The 25,003-nt window shown below is 46.5% G+C and overlaps 1 protein-coding gene across 3 annotated transcripts in view; it reads right to left on the bottom strand.

Annotated features, from left to right (window-relative positions):
- Positions 1-25,003, bottom strand: part of LOC130340387 (uncharacterized) — a 106,471-nt gene that overhangs the window by 14,281 nt on the left and 67,187 nt on the right. For all 3 annotated transcript variants that reach the window (XM_056554171.1, XM_056554173.1, XM_056554172.1), the window contains exon 7: positions 22,550-22,641. In XM_056554171.1, the coding sequence (XP_056410146.1) occupies positions 22,550-22,641 (92 nt within the window). The remainder of the gene's footprint in view (positions 1-22,549; positions 22,642-25,003) is intronic.

Below are 25,003 nucleotides of genomic sequence, written 5' to 3'. Positions count from 1 at the left end.
CAAAAAAAACAAACAAAAAAAAAACACATGGCATACTATTTTGGAAACTACACCCCTCAAGGAACGTAACAAGGGGTACACTCCACAGGTGTTTGACAACTTTTTGTGATAGTCGGATATGTAAATGAAATTTTTTTTTCCCAAAAATGCAGTTTTTTCACCAAATTTTACATTTTTACAAGGGGTAATAGGAGAAAATGACCCTCAAAATTTGTAACCCCATTTCTTCTGAGTATGGAAATACCCTATGTGTGGACGTCAAGTTCTCTGCTGGCGCACTAGAATGCTCAGAAGAAGAGGAGAACCATTGAGCTTTTTGAAAGAGAATTTGCTTGGAATGGAAGTCGGGGGCCATGTGCGTTTACAAAGCCCCCCGTGGTGCCAGAACAGTGGTGCCACATGTGACCCCATTTTGGAAACTACGCCCCTCACAGAATTTAATAAGGGGTGCAGTGAGTATTTATACCCCACTGGCGTTTGACAGATCTTTGGAACAGTGGGCTGTGCAAATGAAAAACTTAATTTTTCATTTTCACGGATCACTGTTCCAAAAATCTGTCAGACACCAGTGGGGCGTAAATGCTCATTGTACCCCTTATTACATTCTGTGAGGGGTGTAGTTTCCAAAATGGGGCCACATGTGGGGGGGTCCATTGTTCTGGCGCTATGGGGGCTTTGTAAACAAACATGGCCTTCAATTGCGGACAAATTTTCTCTTCAAAATCCCAATGAAGCTCCTTCTCTTCTGAGCATTGTAGTGCGCCCGCAGAGCACTTTACATCCACATATGGGGAATTTTCTTACTCAGAAGAAACGGCGTTACAAATTTTGGGGGGCTTTTTTCCTATTTTCCCTTGTGAAAATGAAAAATTTAGGGTAACACCAGCATTTTAGTGAAAAGAATGTTTTTTTCATTTTCACGTTTAACTTTAATGAAAATTTGTCAAACACCTGTGGGGTGTTAAGGCTCACTATACCCCTTGTTACGTTCCATGAGGGGTTTAGTTTCCAAAATGGGGTCACATGTGGGTATTTTTTTTTTTGCATTTATGTCAGAACCACTGTAAAATCAGCCACCCTTGTGCAAATCACCAAATTAGGCCAAATGTATATGGTGTGCTCTCACTCTTGAGTCTTGTTGTGAGTCCACAGAGCATTTTACGCCCACATATGACACGTACTCAGGAGAAATTGCGTTACAAATTATTATTTTTTTTTTTGCTTTTACCGCTTGTGAAAATAAAAAGTATGGGGCAACACCAGCATGTTAGTGTAAAAATGTAATTTTTTTACACTAACAGGCTGGTGTAGCCCCCAACTTTTCCTTTTCATAAGGGTTAAAAGGAAAAAAGCCCCCCAAAATTTGAAGTGAAATTTCTCCAGAGTACGGAAATACCCCATATGTGGCCCTAAACTGTTTCCTTGAAATACGACAGGGCTCCGAAGTGAGAGAGCACCATGCACATTTGAGGACTAAATTAGGGATTGCATAGGAGTGGACATAGGGGTATTCTACGCCAGTGATTCCCAAAAAGGGTGCCTCCAGCTGTTGCTAAACTCCCAGCATTACGGGACAGTCAGTGGCTGTCCGGAAATGCTGGGAGTTGTTGTTTTGCAACAGCTGGAGGCTCTGTTTTGGAAACACTGCCGTACGATATGTTTTTCTTTTTTTATTGGGGGGGGCAGTGTAAGGGGGTGTATATGTAGTGTTTTACCCTTTATTATGTATTATTGTAGTGTAGTGTTTTTAGGGTACATTCACACTGCCGGACGTTTACGGTGAGTTTCGCGCTAGGAGTTTGCGCTGCGGTGAAAAATTTGCCGCAGCCCAAACTTGAAGCAGTAAACTTACTGTAAACCCGCCCGTGTGAATGTACCCTGTACCCTGTACATTCACATGGGGGGCAAACCTCCAGTTGTTTCAAAACTACAACTCCCAGCATGTACTGACAGACCGTGCATGCTGGGAGTTGTACTTTTGCAATAGCTGGAGGCATACTGGTTGGAAAACCTTCAGTCATCTAACTCAGTATTTTCCAACCAGTGTGCCTCCAGCTGTTGCAAAACTTCAGCCCCCAGCATGTACTGATCGCCGAAGGGCATGCTGGGAGATGTAATTATGCAACAGCTAGAGGTACTCAACTACAACTCCCAGCATGCCGAGACAGCTGTTTGGGCATGCTGGTAGTTGTAGTTTTGCAACATCTGGAGAGCTACAGTTAGAGACCACTGAACAGTGATCTCTAAACTGTGGAGCTCCAGATGTTGCAAAACTACAAATCCCAGCATGCCCAGACAGCAAACTGCTTTGTGGGCATGCTAGGAGTTGTAGTTTTGCAAGATCGAGAGGGGAACAGTTGGATCACTGTACAGTGATCTCTAAACTGTGACCCTCCAGCTGTTGCAAAACTACAACTCCCAGCATGCCCAAAGAGCTGTCTGGGCATGCTGGGAGTTGTAGTTTTGCAACATCTGGAGGGCTACAGTATAGAGACCACTGTATATGGTCTCAAACTGTAGCCCTCCAGATGTTGCTAGGCAACTCACCAGCTTCCATAGGATCCAGGGAGTTGCATTGCCGTCCTCTTCTTCCGCCGATCCCTGTCCCGATCACAGCCCGCAGCCGTCGCCGATGGGTAAGTGGACTTCGGCGCCCGGTCCTCCGTCGTTTCCCTGTCCTGCCCCGCCTATTGTGGGTGGGCAGAGCGGGGAAACGAAAGTTAACCCCCCCCTGCCCCCCGATCTGCTATTGGTGGTCGCGTCTAGACCACCAATAGCAGGGATAGGAGGGGTGGCACCCCTGCCACCTCACTCCTATCCCTTCAGGGGGATCGTCGGTGTCTTTGACAACCGCGATCTTCCTTATATTCCGGGTCACCGGGTCACCATAGACCCGTAATGACCCGGAATCGGCGCAAATCGCAAGTGTGAATTCACTTGCGACTTGCGCCGATCGCCGACATGGGGGGGTCTGATGACCCCCCTGGGCATTTGCGCGGGGTGCCTGCTGATCGATAACAGCAGTCACCCCGGTCCCCGCCCACCTGTACGCCCTGGGTCCCTATGTGGTTAAGGGGTTAAATAGGACAGTACCTGTACGCCCTGGGTCCTTATGTGGTTAAGGGGTTAAATAGGACAGGACCCAAGACGGACCCCTGTGGTACCCCACTAGTAACAGTCACCCAATCAGAATAAGTACCATTAATAACCACCCTCTGTTTCCTATCACTGAGCCAGTTACTTACCCACTTAAACACATTCTCCCCCAGCCCAATCCTTCTCATTTTATGCGCCAACCGTTTATGTGGCACCATATCAAATGCTTTGGAAAAATCAAGGTACACGACATCCAGCGATTGCCCCTGGTCCAGTCTGGAGCTCACATCCTCATTAAAGCTGATCAGGTGACAGTACCGATCCCTCATAAAGCCATGCTAATATGGGGTCATACATTTATTTTTATCAATATACTCCAAAATAGCATCTCTTAGAAAACTCTCAAACAATTTACATACAACAGAGGTTAAACTAACATGCCTATAATTCCCAGGGTCACTTTTTGACCCCTTTTTAAATATTGGCACCACATTTGCCATGCGCCAGTCCTGGGGAATAGTCCCTGTCCCTTTATAGTCCCTGAATTAAAAAAATAGGGGTCTGTCTATTGCATTATTTAATTTCTTTAGAACACGGGGGTGAATGCCACCTGGGCCTGGTGATTTGTCTATTTTGATTTTTTGTAGGTGGCACTGTACTTCTTCCTGGGTTAAACAGGTGACCTGTACTTCTTCCTGGGTTAGACAGGTGACCTGTACTGGGGAGTTTACCATTATCTTGCTGTATTTAACCTGGCATTTCATTTTCCTTGGTGAATACAATATATTTGCTTTTTCCTGATCCCCGTTTATAATTTCTTCCTCATCCTTTTTTAAAGGGCCTACAATTTGATTTTTGACCTTTTTGCTATTTATATAGTTGAAGAATATTTTGGGGTTAGTTTTACTCTCTTTGGCAATGAGTCTTTCTGACTCTATTTTTGCGAATTTTATCTTTTTTTTTTAAATATATTTTACATTTTTCTATAGCTTTTTAATGCTTCTTCACTGCCGTCCTGTTTTAGTAGTTTAAATGCTTTATTTTTGTCATTTATTGTCCCCTTAACATTATTCATCCATATTGGTTTTCTTTTATTTCTGACCCTTTTATTCCCATAAGGTATATAAATCTTACAATGAGAATTTAAAGGGGTATTCCAGGCAAAAACTTTTTTTTATATATCAACTGGCTCCGGAAAGTTAAACAGATTTGTAAATTACTTCTATTAAAAAATCTTAATCCTTCCAATAGTTATTAGCTTCTGAAGTTGAGTTGCTGTTTTCTGTCTAACTGCTTTCTGATGACTCACGTCCCGGGAGCTGTCCAGCTCCTATGGGGATATTCTCCCATCATGCAAGGGATATTCTTCCATCATGCACAGCTCCCGTGACGTGACATCATGATTGAGCATGAAGCTAATAACTATTGGAAGGATTAAGATTTTTTAATAGAAGTAATTTACAAATCTGTTTAACTTTCCGGAGCCAGTTGATATATATAAAAAAAGTTTTTGCCTGGAATACCCCTTTAAGATATTTTTAAATGGGACATTATCCCATTTTATATTGTTAAGGGCTTCTCTAAGTTGTTTGAACTTTGCCTTCCTAAAGTTCATTGTTTTTGTGGCCCCTCGAGAGATTCCCTTATTAAAGAACTGTTGGTTAGGTCTGTTGGTTAATATTAAGTCTTGTAGGGCGCCCCCTCTGGTCGGTCTCTGCACCATTTGGGACAGATAATTGTCTTTAGCTATAGTTTGAAACCTGTTTCCTTTATGAGATTTACAGGTCTCAGTGTCCCATTTTATATCAGGATAGTTAAAGTCCTCCATTATTATCACCTCATTCTGATTTGCTGCCTTGTTTATTTGCCTCAGTAATTGATCTTCTGGCTCTTCCATTATGTTTGTTGGCTTATAGCAAACCCCTATCAGAATATTTTTTATTTTATCTCCATATATTTCTACCTATAGTGACTCCACATTATCATTTACCTCCCATATATCCTCCCACAGTGCAGCCTTCAGACTGGACTTTACATAAAGACAATCTCCACCTGCTTTCCATTTTGTCCGATCCTTCCTGAATAGACTATAACCCTGTATGTTGACAGCCCAGTCACAGCTATCGTCCAACCAAGTCTCTGTTATACCCACTATGTCATAATCCTCCTCAGATATTTTCAACTCCAGTTCGTCAGTTTTATTGATCAGACTTTTGGCATTAGTCAACATGCAATTCAGTGGTGTATGTATTTTTTTTTTCCTCCTATGACGCCTATCCCTATTAACTATTCTAACCCCTCCCTCCGCTCCACCCCCAGGTACATTAATAAGTCCCCCCCCTCTATCTTCAATATCTTCCCCTCTATGTTGTAGATTCCTTCCCCCCCAGTCCCAAGTTTAAACACTCCTCCACCCTTCAAGCCATCTTCTCCCCAAGCACAGCTACACCCTCCCCAATGAGGTGCAGCCCATCCCTACGGTAGAGCCGGTAACCGACAGCGAAGTCGGCCCAGTTCTCCATGATCCCAAACCCCTCTTTCCTACACCAGCTTCTGAGCCACTTGTTTACCTCCCTGATCTCCCGCTGCCTCTCTGGTGCGGCTCGTGGTACAGGTAATATTTCAGAAAAGACTACCTTGGAGGTCCTTGCCTTAATCTTGCACCCTAAGTCCCTGAAATCATTTTTAAGGACATTCCATCTACCTCTTACTTTGTCATTGGTGCCAATATGTACCATGACTGCTGGGTCCTCTCCAGCCCCACCCAGCAACCTGTCAACCCGATCCGCGATGTGCCGGACTCGAGCCCGAACTCGATTCCGGTCTTTGTGACAGATCACCCTGTCTGTCCCCCTTATAATTGAGTCCCCCACTACCAGTACCTGTCTGGCCTACCTTGCACTCCTCCCTCCCTCCTTACTGGAGCAGTCACCCCCTTGATGGTCAGAGGCAGAGTCCTGCTGCAGTACTGCTAGCTCTGAAATGGCATCCCCCTCATCTGCCAACTGGGCAAACTTGTTGGGGTGTGCCAGATCAGGACTAGCCTCCCTGACACTTTTCCCTCTGCCCCGTTTTCTAACTGTAACCCAGCTAACTGCCTGACTGTTCTGCACCTCCATCCCAATATCCTCCCCCACCTCTACCCTAGAGAGTACCTGCTCAGTGAGCAGGAGATTCCTCTCCAAGTTGTCAATGCATCTCAGTGTTGCCAGTTGCTCCTCTAGATCCAGAATCTGGGCTTCCAAATGAACAACTCTCACATATCTCGCACAACAATATGCACCCTGAAACTGCTGTTCAAGGATTGCATACATTGTGCAAGATATACACTGGACTGCATTTTCCACATGGAGGCCAGTAAAAAAACAACAACAAAAAAACAATCAAATATTTCAATTAAACTCCCTGAATTTAAAGTCCCTTAATTTTAAGTCCCTCTCACTTTTATACTTACACTCACTTGTATACTTCACACTCTTGTGTACAGACACACAATCGCTAGCTCAAACAACAGACACACAATTGCTAGCTCAAACAATCGCTAGTGTACTTGCTTTTATATTTACCACAATCCACCTCTCTCTTCCACTGCCTGGAAGTGAATGCAAATGGTCTACAACAAGTCTAAGGTCTCTCATCATGGGATATAACAAGTCTAAGCTCCCTCGTCATGGGGTATAACAAGTCTAAGGTCTCTCACTATGGGGTATAACAAGTCTAAGCTCCCTCATCATGGGATATAACAAGTCTAAGCTCCCTCGTCATGGGGTATAACAAGTCTAAGGTCTCTCACTATGGGGTATAACAAGTCTAAGCTCCCTCGTCATGGGGTATAACAAGTCTAAGGTCTCTCACTATGGGGTATAACAAGTCTAAGCTCCCTCATCATGGGATATAACAAGTCTAAGCTCCCTCATCATGGGATATAACAAGTCTAAGCTCCCTCACCATGAGGTATTACAAGTCTAAGCTCTCTCACCATGAGTATAACAAGTCTGAGTTTGTTTTTATATAACAAGTCTGGCATGTTTTGCACCACCCACAAGAATTATCCCATAGGACTCTGATTGACCATGTTGTGCCAAATACATTTTTAGGTGTATGGCTGCCTAATAAATCTAAGTTTCTTCATCAGGGTTATAATAAGTTTAATTACCCTCATCATGGGGTAAAACAAGTCTAAGCTTCCTTATCTTGTAGACTGTAAGCCCCCATGTCCAGGGCCCTCTCTCTTTTTATCAGTCCATCATTTAGTGTTTCACATTCATTGCACTTGTGTATGTGTATGTCATATCTATATTAACCCTTATCATATGTACAGCGCTCTGGAACCAAGGAGACTATTAAAAAAAAAATAAGAAGAATCATTGGGTATAATACGACTAAGCTCTCTCATCATGAGGAATAAAAAGTCTAGGCACCTTCATCATGGTGTATAAGTCAAGGCTCCCTTATCATGGGGTAAATTACTAGTCTCCCTTTCCATGGGGTTTATCAAGTCTAAGCTTGCTCATTATGGGGTAAAACAAGTCTAGGCTTCCTCATCATGGGATATAACAACTCTAGGCTCCTTTGTCATGGGGTATATCAAGTATCCCTCATTTTTGGCCTAAGCCTCTCATTGGGGGCTGTAACAATTACTGAATAATGCAGACATGACAGAAATAAACTACCGGGAAGGAATGGCCCTAACATAGAAACATAGAATGTGTTGGCAGATAAGAACCATTTGGCCCATCTAGTCTGTCCAATAATCTGAATCCTATCAATAGTCCCTAGCACTATATTATATGAAGGATAGCCTTATGCTTATCCCATACATGCTTAAACTCCTTCACTGTATTTGCAGCGGCCACTTCTGTAGGAAGGCTATTCCATGCATCCACTACTCTCTCAGTAAAGTAATACTTCCTGATATTACTTTTTAACCTTTGCCCCTCTAATTTAAAACAATATCCTATTGTGATAGTTTTTCTTCATTTAAATATGCTCTCCTCCTTTACCGTGTCGATTCCGTTTATGTATTTAAACGTTTCTATCATATCCCTCAGTCTCTTCTTTCTTCTATACATGTTAAGGTCCTTTAACCAAGTGAGGTCTCACCAGTGTTTTGTACAGCGGCATAAGCACTTCCCTCTACTGCTTATACCTCACCCTATACACCCATGAGCACTTCCCTCTACTGCTTATCCCTCTCCCTATATACCCATGAGCACTTCCCTCTACTGCTTATACCTCTCCTTATTCACCCATGAGCACTTCCCTCTTTCTACTGCTAATATCTCTGTGATGTCCCAGTACAGGATATCATCCTACAGTCCTATCAGCTTGAGTTCCTGTACGTCCTCAGGGCTCACCTGCAATGTTCCCCCATAATATAATTGTCACGATTCGGCTGGCAGGAGGTGGATCCTCTGTGCCAGAGAGGGATTGGCGTGGACCGTGCTAGTGGACCGGTTCTAAGTTACTACTGGTATTCACCAGAGCCCGCCGCAAAGCGGGATGGTCTTGCAGTGGCGGTAGTAACCAGGTCGTATCCACTAGCAACGGCTCAACCTCTCTGACTGCTGAAGATAGGCGCGGTACAAGGGAGTAGACAAGAGCAAGGTCGGACGTAGCAGAAGGTCGGGGCAGGCAGCAAGGATCGTAGTCAGGGGCAACGGCAGGAGGTCTGGAACACAGGCTAGGAACACACTAGGAAACGCTTTCACTGGCACAATGGCAACAAGATCCGGCGAGGGAGTGCAGGGGAAGTGAGGTATACATAGGGAGTGCACAGGTGAACACACTAATTAGAACAACTGCGCCAATCAGTGGCGCAGTGGCCCTTTAAATCGCAGAGACCCGGCGCGCGCGCGCCCTAGGGAGCGGGGCCGCGCGCGCCGGGACAGGACCGACGGAGAGCGAGTCAGGTACGGGAGCCGGGGTGCGCATCGCGAGCGGGCGCCACCCGCATCGCGAATCGCATCCCGGCTGGAGGCGGTATCGCAGCGCACTCGGTCAGTGGATCTGACCGGGGCGCTGCAGTAGCGAGGATGTGGCGAGCGCTCCGGGGAGGAGCGGGGACCCGGAGCGCTCGGCGTAACAATAATTAGATGTACATTGAATGTAAAGGACCTTTGATATGGTCACGTGGTTCTTAGTCTCATGATAATGGTTGTCACATGTTAAAGTCACATGTTTTGTTACCCAGAGAGCACCAGGTGACCAGATGACCCGCAGCTAGCCTATGGGCTCCTTGCTCAGCCCCCCTTTATAAGAGGGGGAGGTACTACAATCGTTCTCTTTTACTCTTTTTCTCTTTCTGTTGAGGTTAAGTCCAGACGTCTCAGAGCCAGTGTCCAGCACATCTGGAGGCCTAAAGCCTAATTTACAGCCACAAGTCAGTAAGTCAAGTCATCTCTGTCTGCTGTCACTATCTTAAGTCAGGTCAAGTCTATTATAGTCAGCGTGGTTGTGCTAAAGTCTGTCAAAGTCACTGCAAGTCCCAGCAAGCTGTGAGGTCCCCCTGTGTTACTGGTCACCGCTATGGGATCCTGGCCTAGCTGTAAAGACTGTACCATCTGTCTACCTCAGTAAAGCTACCGTTAACCCTAACCTGGCCTTGGACTATAATTTGCCCTGCCTAAACTAGGACTAGCGGTGCTACCGTTCGGGTGGTTCTCGGTTAAAACCACGCCCTGGCGTCATGAACACGAAGGGGTTAACAACACCTGACCCTGGGCTACAATACTTGCCCCATACAGCTTACTTCACACCCCTTGGCTGTGCCAGATCTCTCCCTATACACCCATGAGCACTTCCCTCTTTCTACTACTAATATCTCTCCCTATACACCCATGAGCACTTCTCTTTTTCTACTGCTAATACCTTTCCCTATACACCCCAGCATTCTTCTAGCATTTCCTGCTGCTCTATTACATTGTCTGCCTACCTTTAAGTCTTCTGAAATAATTACCCCTAAATCCCCCTCCTCAGATACTGAGGTCAGGACTGTGTCAAATATTCTATATTCTGCCCGAGTTTTTTTTTGCCCCAGGTGCATAATATTGCACTTATCCACATTAACTTTCAGTTGCCAGAGTTCTGACCAATCTTCTAGTTTACCTAAATCCTTTTCCATTTGGCATATCCCTCCAGGAACATCAACCCTGTTAAATATCATTGTGTCATCAGCAAAAAGACCTTACCATCGAGACCTTCTGTAATATCACTAATAAAGATATTAAACAAAATTGGTCCCAGTGCAGATCCCTGAGGTCCTCACTGGTAACAAGACCTTGCTCTGAATATTGTCCATTGACTACAACCCTCTGTTGTCTGTCACTCAACCACTGCCTAATCCACTCAATATGGGTGTAACACTCTCTGCTTATGTCCCCGCTGCCGGTGGGGCAGGGATTCGCATCGCGGCATGCGCCCGCATGCAAATCCCAGCCCGTCAATCACCTCCCTCATCTTCTGCCTCTGCGTGACCTCGCAGCCTCGGCGGGCGTGCCCCGCCTCGTAGGGCGCGCACGCGCGCTGGAGCTCTTTCACTTAAAGGGGCCAGTGCTCAATTAATCAAGTTTATACATCTGTCCCCTGCCCTTAAATATCAGCTCCTGCCATGGTTCCCTGCCGGATCTTTGGTTACCTTGTGCCATAGTGAAAGTCTGTGTTCCTGTTACCGTGTACCTGTTCCATGCAACCTTACCTACCCTTCACCTGTGTTACCTGCCCTGACCTACTGCCATCTTGTCATGTCCTGCCAGTCTCCTTCTGTGCCACGCCACCTCCCAGCTACCTGTGTGGATGAGTCATGCCAGGGGTAGCGATCTGGGTGCCGCCTGCCGCAGCAAGACCATCCCGCTTTGCCGCGGGCTCTGGTGAAAACCGGCGGCACCTTAGACTCTGCTCCCTGGCACGGCTCACGTCATCATCCACACAGGCCCAGAGGATCCACCACCTGCCATGACCCGTTACTGTAAGATCCGGCCATGGATCCCGATGGGGTGTCTTTACCAGATGTCTCGGATCTTCCCACCCTCGTGGCTCAACAGTCGCAGCAGTTAGCCTGTCAGTCGCAACAACTAAATCAACTCTCAGCCATGTTGCAACAGATTCTTGCCACTCAGCAGCCAGCAGCCACCTGTTCCTGAGCCTCCTCCTGTGTCTGCAGCTTCCTCCGGGACCAAGCTTCGTTTGTCCTTGCCTTCAAAGTATGATGGAGATCCCAAACTGTGTAGAGGCTTTGTGACACAGTGTTCTATCCATCTAGAACTCATGGCGGATCTGTTCCCGACGGAGTGTGCTAAAGTGGCATTTGTGTTCAGTCTACTGTCTGGAAAAACTTTGGCCTGGGCAACTCCTCTCTGGCATCGTTGAGATCCGGTCTCCTTGAACCTGTCAGGAGACCAAATCTTTCGAGGAACGACGAGACCTAGTGTGCTACCTTTAAAAAAGGACTTTCCTCTAGAACCAAGGATGCTCTCACGGCGCGAGATTCTCTGGCTAACCTGGGCAAACGTATCCATTTAGCCACTCGAACTGATGTGCGTTTTGCCGAAAGGAGGAACTTCTTCCGGAAAAAGAACCTGCCCGAACGCAGGGTTTATCTCGTCTGGCCCCCGTGTTCCAACATCCACCCCTACTCTCTGCTTTGCCTCTTGCCGAAGAGGCTATGGAAGTGTACAGTTTTCACTTAACACAGCAGAAAAAAAAAGCCAGTTGACACGATGAGAATTTGTGCTAATATTGTGCCAGTCTGGAGCACTGTTCTATACGTCCTCCGCATCCGGGAGAACGTTCTCAACTTGGACCAGTAGGAGTGGCTTCCCTAAATGTTAATATTACCTCTCCTTGCTTGACCACCCCAGTTCAAGTATTTTCCTCTGCCAAGACGTCTTTCATCGCTTCTGCTCTTTTGGACTCCGGTTCCGCTGGTAACTTCATTGGTGCTTCCCAGGTCCATAAACACCGTCTTCCAGTGACGCGTCTTGCCAAGCCTTTCTACATTTCTTCTGTAAATGGACAAAATCTGAACTGTAAGGTGCAATTCTGCACTGAACCCCTTGTCATGCAATTGGGGAATTTGCATAAGGAAAAAACTGTGTTTTATGTGCTACCACATTGTACTTCGGAGCTTCTTCTTGGTCTTCCTTGGTTCAACGTCATTCTCCACAACTTAACTGGAAATCTGGTGAAATCACTTGTTGAGGACAATATTGCCAAGATCACTATCTTTTTCCTCCTGGGATATCTTCGGTGCCTGTTAAACTCAGGCGTAAAGTCTTGGATTGGGGACATTCTTCCTTGCCAGTTGCTCACCGTAGAAGACGGAAGACTCCATGAAAGAAGCCTACAAGTTCCTTAAAGCCTTTGCCTATTCCAGAAACCCCCTGGCCTCATGTAGTGGGCAAAGTGGGGGGGGGGGACTGTAACACCTGCGCTCCGGTTGGTCAAGCCGGCCGTGAGCGATCTCTGCTTATGTCCCCCGCTGCTGGCGGGGCTGGGATTCGCATCGCGGGACGCACCCGCATGCGAATCTCACTCCGTCACTCACCTCCCTCATCTTCCGCCTCTCCGTGTCCACACAGCCCTGTTGCGCGTGCCCCCGCCTCCTAGGGCGCCCGCGCACCAGAGCTCTTTCACTTAAAGGGCCAGTGCTCAATTAATCAAGTATCTACACCGGTCCCCTGTCCTTAAATATCAGCTCCTTCCTTGGTTCCCTGACAAATCTTAGGTTACCTTGTGCCATAGCGAAAGTCTGTGTTCCTGTTACTGTGTACCTGTTCCTTGCTACCTTACCTGCCCTGACCTACTTCCATCTTGCCACGTCCTGACAGTCTCCTTCTGTGCTACGCCACCTCCCAGCTACCTGTATGGACGATGGACGAGTCGTGCCAGGGGTAGCGACCTCGGTGCCGCCTTCTACAGCAAAACCATCCCGCTTTGCGGCGGGCTCTGGGGAAAACCAGCGGCACCTTAGACTCCGCTCCCTGGCACGGCTCACGTCATCATCCACACAGGCCCAGAGAATCCATGACCCGTTACAATGGGAGTCCAAGCTCAATGACTGTAGTTTATTGATAAGTGTTTTATGTGGGACAGTGTCAAAAGCCTTACTAAAATCTAGATATACGATGTCTACTGCTCCTCAGCTATCTATTATTTTAGTTACCCAATCAAGAAAATCAATAAGATTTGTTTGACATGATCTCCCTGAAGTAAACCCATGTTGTTTTTCATCTTGCAATCCATGGGACTTTAGATGTTCCACAATCCTATTCTTTAGTAGGGTTTCCCTTAAATGGGTTATCCACCATAAGGTGATTTTAGTACTGACCTGCCAGAACTGGGTATTTCCTATTTGCTTTCGTTCTCTAAACTATGCATCCCACAGTTCCATGCTTGAAAGTTTGAGGTCACTTTCCTTCCTCCCACACACCAGCCACCCCACCCATTGAAACACAGTGTTTTCTAACCAGGAGGCCTACAGATGTTGCAAAATTGAAGCAGGACAGGCTCCCTCTGATCACCTGACTAGTGATGTAAGGTCTCGACCCACTGCAAATCTCGAGACATGAGTAATTTTGTATGCTGTTAAAAATAACGATAATCACAGAGAAATTGTGAGACCACCGTCACACACAGGTACAGACACTATATTATAAACTACACTATGTTACGTTATGCGCTCCGGCCACCCACGCTGGTCATGAGCGCATGGTCCCCTTACCTTCTGCTGCTGACGGGGCTGGGACTCGCATCGCGGGACGTGCCCGAATGCGAGCCCCAGTCCGTCACTCCCTGGGTGTTTCTCCTGCCTCTGCCTCTCTGCCGGAGCTTTAAGGTTAAAAGGGCCAGTACGCTCATTAGTGTAATCCACCTGTGGCTCATTTATAAATTGCTCCAAACTCCTCAGTTCCCTGCCGGATCTTTGTTGCCTTGTGCCTTTGAGAAAGCTTTCCTCTGTATTGCCTTGCCGTGTGGTCGAGCCGTGCCAGGAGTAGTGACCTGGGTGCCGCCTGCAGCAACAAGTCTTAGACTCCGCTCCCTGGTACGGTCCGAGGCATCTGCCACACAGGTCCAGCGGATCCACATCCACCCGGGTTCCTGTCTTCAGAAACGTGAGTGTTACAGTCAAATCCAGCCATGAATCCCGCTGAGGTACCCCTGCCTGAAGTCGCTGATCTTCCCTCCGATGTGGTACGTCAGTCACAGCAGTTGGCCCGACAGGCGCAGCAATTTTCTCAACTTTCTGCCATGATGCAACAGCTTTTGGCCTTACAACAGCAGCAGGTACCACAATCTGGCCTACTCTTACCTCCAGCTCCTGCAGTGTCTTCTGGCTCCAAGCTGTGCCTGCCTTTGCCTTCCAAGTATAATGGGGATTCCAAGTCGGGCAGAGGCTTTGTTACACAGTGCTCCATGCTCTTGGAGCTCATGTCAGTAAGGTGGCCTTTGTCATTAGTCTACTGTCCGGAAAAGCCCTGGGTTGGGCTACACACCTTTGGGACTGTGGTGATCCAGTATCCTCCAATTTGCCGGCATTCTTGGCAGAATTTCACAGTGTCTTTGAGGAACCCGCACGTGCATCTTCAGCTGAGACGGCATTGCTGAACCTCTGTCAAGGGAATTCTACCTTTGGTGACTATGATGTTCTCATTCTAGCCTCTGAACTTGCCTGAAATGATGAGGCCTTGTATGCCACATTCAAAAAAGGACTGTCAAGCAGGATTAAAGATGCCCTTGCAGCACGTGATCCTCCTTCTTTGACAGATGTGCATTTTGCCGAGAGACAGGAGGAATTGCGCTTAGAGAGGGAATCTGCCCCCCTGACACCCGTGTTTCAACGTCCACCTCTTCAGTTTCTTGCACCTCTTGCCGAAGAGGTTATACAAGGAGATCGTTCTCGTCTTACGCAACAGGAGAGGTCACGACGACGCAATGAGAATTTGCGTTTGTATTGTGCTAGCCTGGAGCACTTTCTCATGGACTGTAAACCCGCATGGGCCCGCACCTAGGGTACGTGGGAGAGGCGTCCCTGGATATGAATACTACCTCTCCACACTTAACTATTCCTGTACAAGTCTTCGCTTCGGCCAAGTCTTCTTTCAGTGCTACAGCTTTTTTGGATTCTGGATCAGCAGGTGACTTTATTGATGCAGCACAAGTATCATTTTCCCCTTACTCGGCTTGCCAAGCCCTTGTTCATTGCCTCTGTTAATGGACAAAATCTGGACTGTAAGTTTCACTTCCGTACTGAATCTCTCATCATGCAAGTGGGAGTATTGCATAAAGAAAAGATTGAATTCTATGTTCTGCCACACTATACTTCTGAGATTCTTCTTGGCCTTCCTTGGCTGCAACGCCATTCCCTGCAACTGGATTGGAGAACTGGAGAAATAATTTGCTGGGAACAATCCTGTCAAATTTTTTGCCTCCAAACCTGTTCTGTGTAAAGTTGTTTCTTCCTCCTTTACCTGGCCTGCCGCCACCTTACCAAGATTTCTCCAACGTTTCCTGCAAGAAACAGGCTTAGTCTCTGCCTCCACATCGTCCTTACGACTGCCCTATTGATCTTCTGCCTGGTAGCACTCCTCCTCGTGGGAGGATATACCCTCTACCTCTTATCGTGAACTTTTTGACCGTCTACGTGGTGCCAAGGTCTTCTCCAAGTTTGGAATTACGCGGTGCGTAGAAGCTCATTCGTATCCGCAAGGGAGATGAATGGAAAACGACCTTCAATACTCGTGACGGACATTTTGAGTATCTTGTAATGCCTTTTGGTCTCTGCAATGCTCCAGCCGTTTTTCAAGATTTCATCAATTATATTTTCCGTAATCTTCTCTACACCTGTGTTGACGTATACCTAGATGACATCCTGATCTTCTCTTCCAACCTAGAGGAGCATCGTACTCATGTTCGTCTGGTTCTTTAGCGACTTTGGAAGAATCATCTCTACGCCAAACTGGAGAAATGCCTGTTCGAGAAATCTAGTCTTCCATTTCTTGGCTACATTGTCTCTCATCAGGGCCTGCAGATGGATCCAGATAAGTTGTCTGCAGTATTGGATGGGCCTACGTGCTATTCAACGCTTTCTGGGATTCGCTAACTATTATCGTCAGTTTATCCCACATTTTTCATCCTTGGTGGCTCTCACTAAAAAAGGCATCTGATCCTAAATCTTGGCCTCAAGAGGCCTTCTCCTGTTTAAAGTCTGCATTTGCCTCTGCTTCCGTGCTTACAAGACCTGATCCGGAGAGGCCCTTTGCTTTAAAAATTGATGCCTCATCTATTGGAGCAGGTGCCATTCTCACTCAGAAAAACGCCAATGGCAAGAGTGTAACTTGTGGGTTCTTCTCCCACACCTTCTCTCCTGCTGAGAGGAATTACTCCATTGGAGATCGTGAACTCCTTGCTATCAAGCTAGCTTTGGAGGAATGACGACATTTATTGGAAGTTTTTCTCATACGGTCAGCATCTACTCCAATCATAAGAATCTTCCATACCTTCAGTCTGCTTAGCGTTTGAGCCCCCGCCATGCAAGATGGTCACTGTTCTTTTCTAGGTTCAACTTCTTCATTCACTTCCGTCCAGCAGACAAGAACATTAGGGCTGATGCTCTCTCCAGGTCCTCTGACGTCATTGGTTTGGACTCCGCCTAGGCATATTATTCCTCCTGACCGTTTGATTCCTGAAGCTCCTGCCGAGATTCAGCAAGTTCCTCCGGGGAAATTCTTGTGCCCACCAGATTGAGACGCAAGGTCCTGAAATGGGGTCATTCTTCCTTGACAGCAGGACATCCTGGAATACGCAAGACTCTACTTCTTATTTCCCGGCACTACTGGTGGCCCCATCTTGAACGTTATGTTTCTGATTTTGTTCGGTCCTGTGTAACATGTGCCCGTGACAAAACTCCTCGACAAAGACCTGCAGGACTCTTACAGCCTTTACCCATTCCAGAGACTCCCTGGATCCATATTGCCATGGATTTCATCACCGATTTGCCACCTTCTCATAATAGCACTGTCATCTGGGTCGTTGTAGATCGGTTTTCCAAGATGGCTCATTTCATTCCTCTACCAGGTCTTCCTTCAGCCCCGCAGCTGGCGAAGTACTTCTTGTCGCATGTCTTTCGTTTACATGGTCTTCCTCAGCATATCGTTTCGGATCGGGGTGTGCAGTTTGTCTCTAAGTTCTGGCGAGACCTTTCTAACCGTCTGGACATCAATCTGGACTTCTCCTCGGCCTACCACCCTCAGTCCAACGGTCAGGTGGAGAGGGTTAATCAAATCCTCTAGACTTATCTTCGGCATTTTGTTTCTGCTCGCCAAGATCATTGGGTCGACCTTCTCCCCTGGGCTGAATTCCGAGTCCACAAGGTCGTCCCCCTTTTTTGTTGTCATCGGACTCCATCTCCGTTCTCCTCTTCCTCTCCCAGTCTCCTCCAGTGTGCCTGCTGTTGATGAGCCGGTCCGTGACTTCTCCACCATCTGGCAACAGACCCGACAGTCGTTGTCCCAGGCTTCTTCACGCATGAAGGCTCAAGCGGATAAAGGTAGAAGACCTCCTCTGTCCTTCTCTCCTGGTGACATGGTGTGGCTTTCATCCAAGTACATCCGCTTCAAGATCCCCTGTTACAAGCTCGGTCCCCGCTACCTTGGTCCCTTCCAGATTCTACAAAAGATCAATCCTGTCTCCTACAAACTCTGTCTATCTTCTACATTATGTATTCCCAATTCCTTCCACGTCTCGCTCCTCAAGCCTCTTGTCATAAGCCGGTTCTCTCAGAAGAATCTTGTCCCCACACCTTTCTCCAGCTCATCTGATGTCTACAAAGTTAAACAGATTCTTGCTGCAAAAACTGTGAGAGGTAAAAAAATGTTTTGGTTGACTGGGAGGGTTACGGTCCTGAGGAGAGATCTTGGGAGCCTGAGGAGAACATACTGGACCGTGACCTTCTCAAGGGGTTTTCTCTCTCGTAAAAGGAGGGGGAGACCAAAGGGGGGAGTAATGTTACGTTATGCGCTCCGGCCACACACGCTGGCCTTGAGTGCATGGTCCCCTTACCTTCTGCTGCCCACGGGGCTGGGACTCGCATCGCGGGACGTGCCCGCATGCGAGCCCCAGTCCATCACTCTCCGGGTGTTTCTCCTGCCTCTGCCTCTCTGCTCCAGCGTGCGTGTCCCCGTCCCCTAGGGTGCGCGCGCACCAGAGCTTTAAGGTTTAACCCCGTTTTTGCACTTTTGTTTTTTCCTCCTTACCTTATAAAAATCATAAACCTCTCAATTTTCCACCTAAAAATCGATCGTCGATGTGTGGTATTGCAGGAGCAGGCGCAGGACGTAAATATACGTCCTGCGTCGTTAAGGGGTTAAAGGGCCAGTATGCTCATTAGTCGAATCCAACTGTGGCTCATTTATAAATTCCTCCACCCTCCCTGCCGGATCTTTGTTGCCTTGTGCCTTTGAGAAAGCGTTGCTCTGTATTGCCTTGCCGTGTATCAGATCTCTTGCTCTTGTGACTTGACCTTGCTCCTCTGTTGCCTGCCTACTGAACTCCTGCTTCACTTTGACTACGCTACTGTGCCGCCTGCCCTGACCTTCTGCTATCCAGACTATGAGTTGTCTTATCCCTCCTGTGCCTCTCATCTCCTCAGTCGCCTGTGTGGTCGAGCCGTGCCAGGGGTAGCGACCTGGGTACCGCCTGCAGCAGCAAGTCCATCCTGCTTTGCGGCGGGCTCTGGTGAAAACCAGCGGCACCTTAGACTCCGCTCCCTGGTACGGTCCGAGTCATCTGCCACACAGGTCCAGCGGATCCACATCCACCGGGGTTACTGTCTTCAGAAATGTGAGTGTTACACACTAACTTTACAGCCCCTGTAGCATAGTCAAATAAACAAAGTTCCTGGAATACCCCTTTAATTTCTCCACTATTGATGTCAGACTTACTGGCCTAAAGTTGCTTGATTCCTCCCTACTACCTTTCTTGTGGATGGGCACGATAATTTCCAATTTGATAATTTCCAATCTTCCAGGACGACTCTTGTATCCCATCAGGCTCCTGTGACTTATTTGTCTTAACTTTTTAGACAGCAAATGTAGAACCTCTTCCTCTGTAAAGGCACATGCATCAAACAATTCATTAGTCTTCCTCCCTAATTGGGTATCTGCTGCGAGTTTGTATGTTCTCCCCGTGTTTGCGTGGGTTTCCTCCGGGGAATGCAGTTTCCTCCCACACTCCAAAAACATACTGATGAATTTAGGGACAATTTGAGTGAACAGCGTACAACACTACAGAATTTGTGTAGGCTATAAAAAATAATAATTATTATGTGTATAGGATAGGTAGAGACATGTGCTTTACTAACTGAAATGGTATTTGTTCAACAGTAGGCAGCCACCCAGCAACAGTGGATGGGTGTCAGCAGCACCTTTTGCTCTTCGTCGGACAAAGTGATCCCTACTGCGCTCCGTATACTGGGAATGTGAATCCCATACACACTTGGCAGCCTCGACTAGGAGGGGCCAAAGCAGTGACCTGCAAATGACCAGAAAGAGGTTGGCTGGTAAAGAACCCCTATTGTGGGCCATTACGTAGTCATCAGACGTGAGGAACTTCACTCAGCTTTCAGAACAAATAAAAAGGACCACTTAGTTTTAAGGAATTATGTTGGCATACCAGAAATTCTGACATTAATGGTGCCTGAAATCAATCTGGTCTTACGGTGCATTAGCTTGGCGTTGACGGATAATATTATGAGGAACATCCAGTTCAAAATTGCTAATGCAGCAGGACCACTTTCATTTATGCTCAAAAAGGCAGAACAGAGGGAGAAAATCCTAGTACCAATTTATGAGTTTTGCTGGCTCACAAAATGACCTTACTGAAAGCTGAGAGCTGGGCAGTTCTTATATTAGGGCAGACAATCAACTACATCACTAACATAAGAAGGGCCCGCTGGCTTACCGCCATAGGCATGTCTGCCTTGGTGCCTAAGTGCCACAAATATCCTAATTTGGAGAGCTCGAACCTGTCCGGCCCAGAATTCATACAAAAGGTTAGAGGAAGATTTTGGGCTAGAAAGTCCTTTTCAGATTTTAAGAAACCTTCCTACCAAACTAAACATCCCTTTCGTATCAAAAGTTGGTCATATTGTTCCCAGCGCCAGACCCGAGAATACTGCCAGGGGCAAACATGAAGGCCTAACAGTATAAGTCAGGGCATTTGCCATAAAGGAGGTCTCTCCAGAAGACTGCTACAATTCAGATGGCGAAGTCAGCTTTACCATAGCTTCTTAGACCTTTACTAGTGGATAAAAGGGGTTATGGTCAAGCTAAGACACACAACAATTACAGGTGAGGATTCCCTTAGATAAGTAGGAAGAATTAAGGGTACAAGCAAAAGAAACACTTCAGACCCTCTCTAAGAGCGCTCACAAGCCTTATAGGCAAGATCGTGGCAATGTAGCCAGGCTTCAAAGCAGCTCCCACGCTTTGCAGATGTATGCAGGGAGAACTTCTCAGGAGAGGACACACCTGGAACAGAACAGTGTTTCTTTCATTAGAAGTAAGATCAGAATATACTTAAGACTACGTAATGGTGCTGTATCCTCTAGGCCCATATGGGGACATTTATCAAAACCTGTGCAGAGGCAAAGTTGCCTAGTTGCCCATAGCAACCAATCAGCTTGCTTCTTTCATTTTTCACAGGCCTGGTTAGGACTGTAAGAAGCAAGCTGATTGGTTGCTATGGGCAACTAGGCAACTTTGCCTCTGCACAGGTTTTGATAAATGTCCCCATATGGGCCTAGAGGATACAGCACCATTACGTAGTCTTAAGTATATTCTGATTTTTGATAAATCTCCCCCATAGTCCCTAAATACACCTCAACATGGGATATAGAACCCCTGAGATATTTAGGAGGTCTTTCAAACTCTGATTTATCCATATGGATAATGGAAATTAAGAGCTCCAGTTACAAAGGCAACTGCTAAGGTGATAAGAGGTTGGATTCTTTTTGCTATGACCAATGCAGTCATTGACACAAAAAGTTTTAACACACATTCTTTAAGAGTTGCAGCGACCTCTAAAGTGGCGTCAAAGGGCATTCTGCTAAACACTATATTTAAAGCAGCTAGGTAGAAGGTACAGAGCATAGGTGTGTACTTATCTACCCATCACCTGTTGCTGGGTGGTTGGGTGAACATAACAAAGTTTGCAGGAATCTCTGACCTGCAAACTGCATATGTCCTAGGTAAGGGCTTGTTCACACGGCTGTCTGTCCCCGTTAATTCATGCCCGTTCTGCAATCTGCTTGATACTTGTGCAAACAGGTTGCAAATGACTGTAAAAGGATCCCATTAATGTCAATGGGATTTTTTTCCAGTCCTTTGTCACGCGTTTGCACCCATTTGCTTTCTATTGCGTTTTTTTTGCTGGAGTAAAGATGGTGCATGCAGTATTTTTTTCTCCATCAAAGAACAAAAAGGGATACAATAAATTTAACATTGAAGTCTATGGAAAACTGATGAGCATTGAATGTCATCCATTTGCATCAGTTTTTTCCAATCCGTTTTTGATCAGTTATTACCTCTGAGCATGCTCAGAAGAGATGTGAGCAAAAAAAAAAAAAAACTGACACAAATGGAAATGGATGCAAAAGGATGAAAACTGATGCAACAGGATGCCACATGTCCTTTTTTTTGTTTTAAATAGTCTGTTACAATAACAGACAAATGGCATTCTGTTGCATCCTTTCGCATTTGTTTGTTATTATGGTCCGTTTAGCAGTAATAACGGGAGAAGAATCAGAACCTAAAGCAGACAAACCCTCAGTACCTCTCTACGAACCCAAGAAGTAGAAAGGAGTACCAGAGATGAATGTTTCTGTAGTTTATACTGGGGCACAAGCATGTTGAATCCGCTGTTTTATGGACAGAGAAGTTATCTGTAATGTGAAGTTACCATAGACATATAATCATTTCTTCAATGTTGGAGTGTTGTGTTGATATTGGTTTATTACATTTCTGAAGCATAAATTCAGACTGGTGTACTTTCCAATATACTAGCCATCACATCCCCTCCCATTGACATAAATGGAGGGGGCATGGTATGACGTCACAAACACGGAAGCTCCAAGCTTCCATGTTCAGAATGATGCTGTGCCGGCCCGAGATCGCTGGGGGTTAAGATGTCTAGCGGCAGATTACCCCTTTAAAGTCCAGGTGACCCTATTGTAGGAGAGTAAACAGCTGTTCTAGGGAACTGGTCAACTCAGCACAAGTGCGGGCTTACCCCACATGACCACTGCCGCTACAGAGCACTGCAGTGGTCACTTTTTCTGACAGAGAACAGGAGGACCCGCTGGAACCAGCTAATTCTGGGTGGCTGGCCTATTCCCTAGATTCCTCCAAGCTGTGGTAATAAATGATACAGTAAGTACAATTTAACATGTGCTACTCACACTAAGCCCCCAGCTGACTCGCATTCATCATAGGTCCTGTCCAGGAAACAGGTAGAGACATCTTCCTTGGGGGTCATCCATGGGAACACCACCTGTGAGTGACAAAAGGCATATGTAAGTGATTTGTTTCAGTGTATCGTTAACTGTGTATTTCATAACAAGATGAATAGTCATGTCTCCTCTAATATATGAAATGACAAACTTGCCTACCCCCTTTTTCCACTATCAATGCACATACAGTCACTCCACCATCTCCTGTCCACTATACTCTCACATACAGCCACTCCACCTTCTCCTGTCCACTATACTCTCACATACAACCACTCCACCTTCTCCTGTCCACTATACTCTCACATACAGCCACTCCACCTTCTCCTGTCCACTATACTCTCACATACAACCACTCCACCTTCTCCTGTCCACTATACTCTCACATACAGCCACTCCACCTTCTCCTGTCCACTATACTCTCACATACAGACACTCCACCTTCTCCTGTCCACTATACTCTCACATACAACCACTCCACCGTCTCCTGTCCACTATACTCTCACATACAGCCACTCCACCTTCTCCTGTCCACTATACTCTCACATACAGACACTCCACCTTCTCCTGTCCACTATACTCTCACATACAGCCACTCCACCTTCTCCTGTCCACTATACTCTCACATACAGCCACTCCACCTTATCCTGTCCACTATCACCTCACATACAGCTACTTCACCTTCTCCTGTCCACTATACTCTCACATACAGCCACTTCACCTTCTCCTGTCCACTATACTCTCACATACAGCTACTTCACCTTCTCCTGTCCACTATACTCTCACATACAGCCACTTCACCTTCTCCTGTGCCCTATACTCTCACATACAGCCACTCCACCTTCTCCTGTCCACTATACTCTCACATACAATTACTCCACCTTCTCCTGTCCACTATACTCTCACATACAGTCACTGCACCTTCTCCTGTCCACTATACTCTCACATACAGCCACTTCACCTTCTCCTGTCCACTATAATTGCACATACAGTCACTCCACCTTCTCCTGTCCACTATACTCTCACATACAGCCACTTCACCTTCTCCTGTCCACTATACTCTCACATACAACCACTTCTCCTGTCCACTATACTCTCACATACAGTCACTTCACCTTCTCCTGTCCACTATACTCTCACATACAACCACTTCACCTTCTCATGTCCACTATACTCTCACATACAGCCACTCCACCTTCTCCTGTCCACTATACTCTCACATACAGCCACTCCACCTTCTCCTGTCCACTATACTCTCACATACAGTCACTGCACCTTCTCCTGTCCACTATACTCTCACATACAGTCACTCCACCTTCTCATGTCCACTATACTCTCACATACAACCACTTCACCATCTCCTGTCCACTATACTCTCACATACAGTCACTCCACCTTCTCCTGTCCACTATACTCTCACATACAGCCACTCCACCTTCTCCTGTCCACTATACTCTCACATACAATTACTCCACCTTCTCCTGTCCACTATACTCTCACATACAACCACTTCACCATCTCCTGTCCACTATACTCTCACATACAGCCACTTCACCGTCTCCTGTCCACTATACTCTCACATACAGCCACTTCACCTTCTCCTGTCCACTATACTCTCACATACAGTCACTCCACCTTCTCCTGTCCACTATACTCTCACATACAGCCACTTCACCTTCTCCTGTCCACTATACTCTCACATACAGTCACTCCACCTTCTCCTGTCCACTATACTCTCACATACAATTACTCCACCTTCTCCTGTCCACTATACTCTCACATACAGCCACTTCACCTTCTCCTGTCCACTATACTCACATACAACCACTTCACCTTCTCCTGTGCACTATACTCTCACATACAGACACTCCACCTTCTCCTGTCCACTATACTCACATACAGCCACTTCACCTTCTCCTGTCCACTATACTCTCACATACGGTCACTCCACCTTCTCCTGTCCACTATACTCACATACAGTCACTGCACCTTCTCCTGTCCACTATACTCTCACATACGGTCACTCCACCTTCTCCTGTCCACTATACTCTCACATACAGCCACTTCACCTTCTCCTGTCCACTATACTCTCACATACAATTACTCCACCTTCTCCTGTCCACTATACTCTCACATACAGCCACTTCACCATCTCCTGTCCACTATACTCTCACATACAACCACTTCACCATCTCCTGTCCACTATACTCTCACATACAACCACTTCACCTTCTCCTGTCCACTATAATTGCACATACAACCACTTCACCTTCTCCTGTCCACTATACTCTCACATACAACCACTTCACCTTCTCCTGTCCACTATACTCTCACATACAACCACTCCACCTTCTCCTGTCCACTATACTCTCACATACAGACACTCCACCTTCTCCTGTCCACTAT

The sequence above is a fragment of the Hyla sarda genome, unplaced genomic scaffold (genome assembly GCF_029499605.1).
Source record: "Hyla sarda isolate aHylSar1 unplaced genomic scaffold, aHylSar1.hap1 scaffold_59, whole genome shotgun sequence".
Lineage (NCBI taxonomy): Eukaryota > Metazoa > Chordata > Amphibia > Anura > Hylidae > Hyla > Hyla sarda.
Note: the sequence above shows the minus strand (reverse complement) of the source record. Positions and strands in the feature narration are given on the sequence as shown.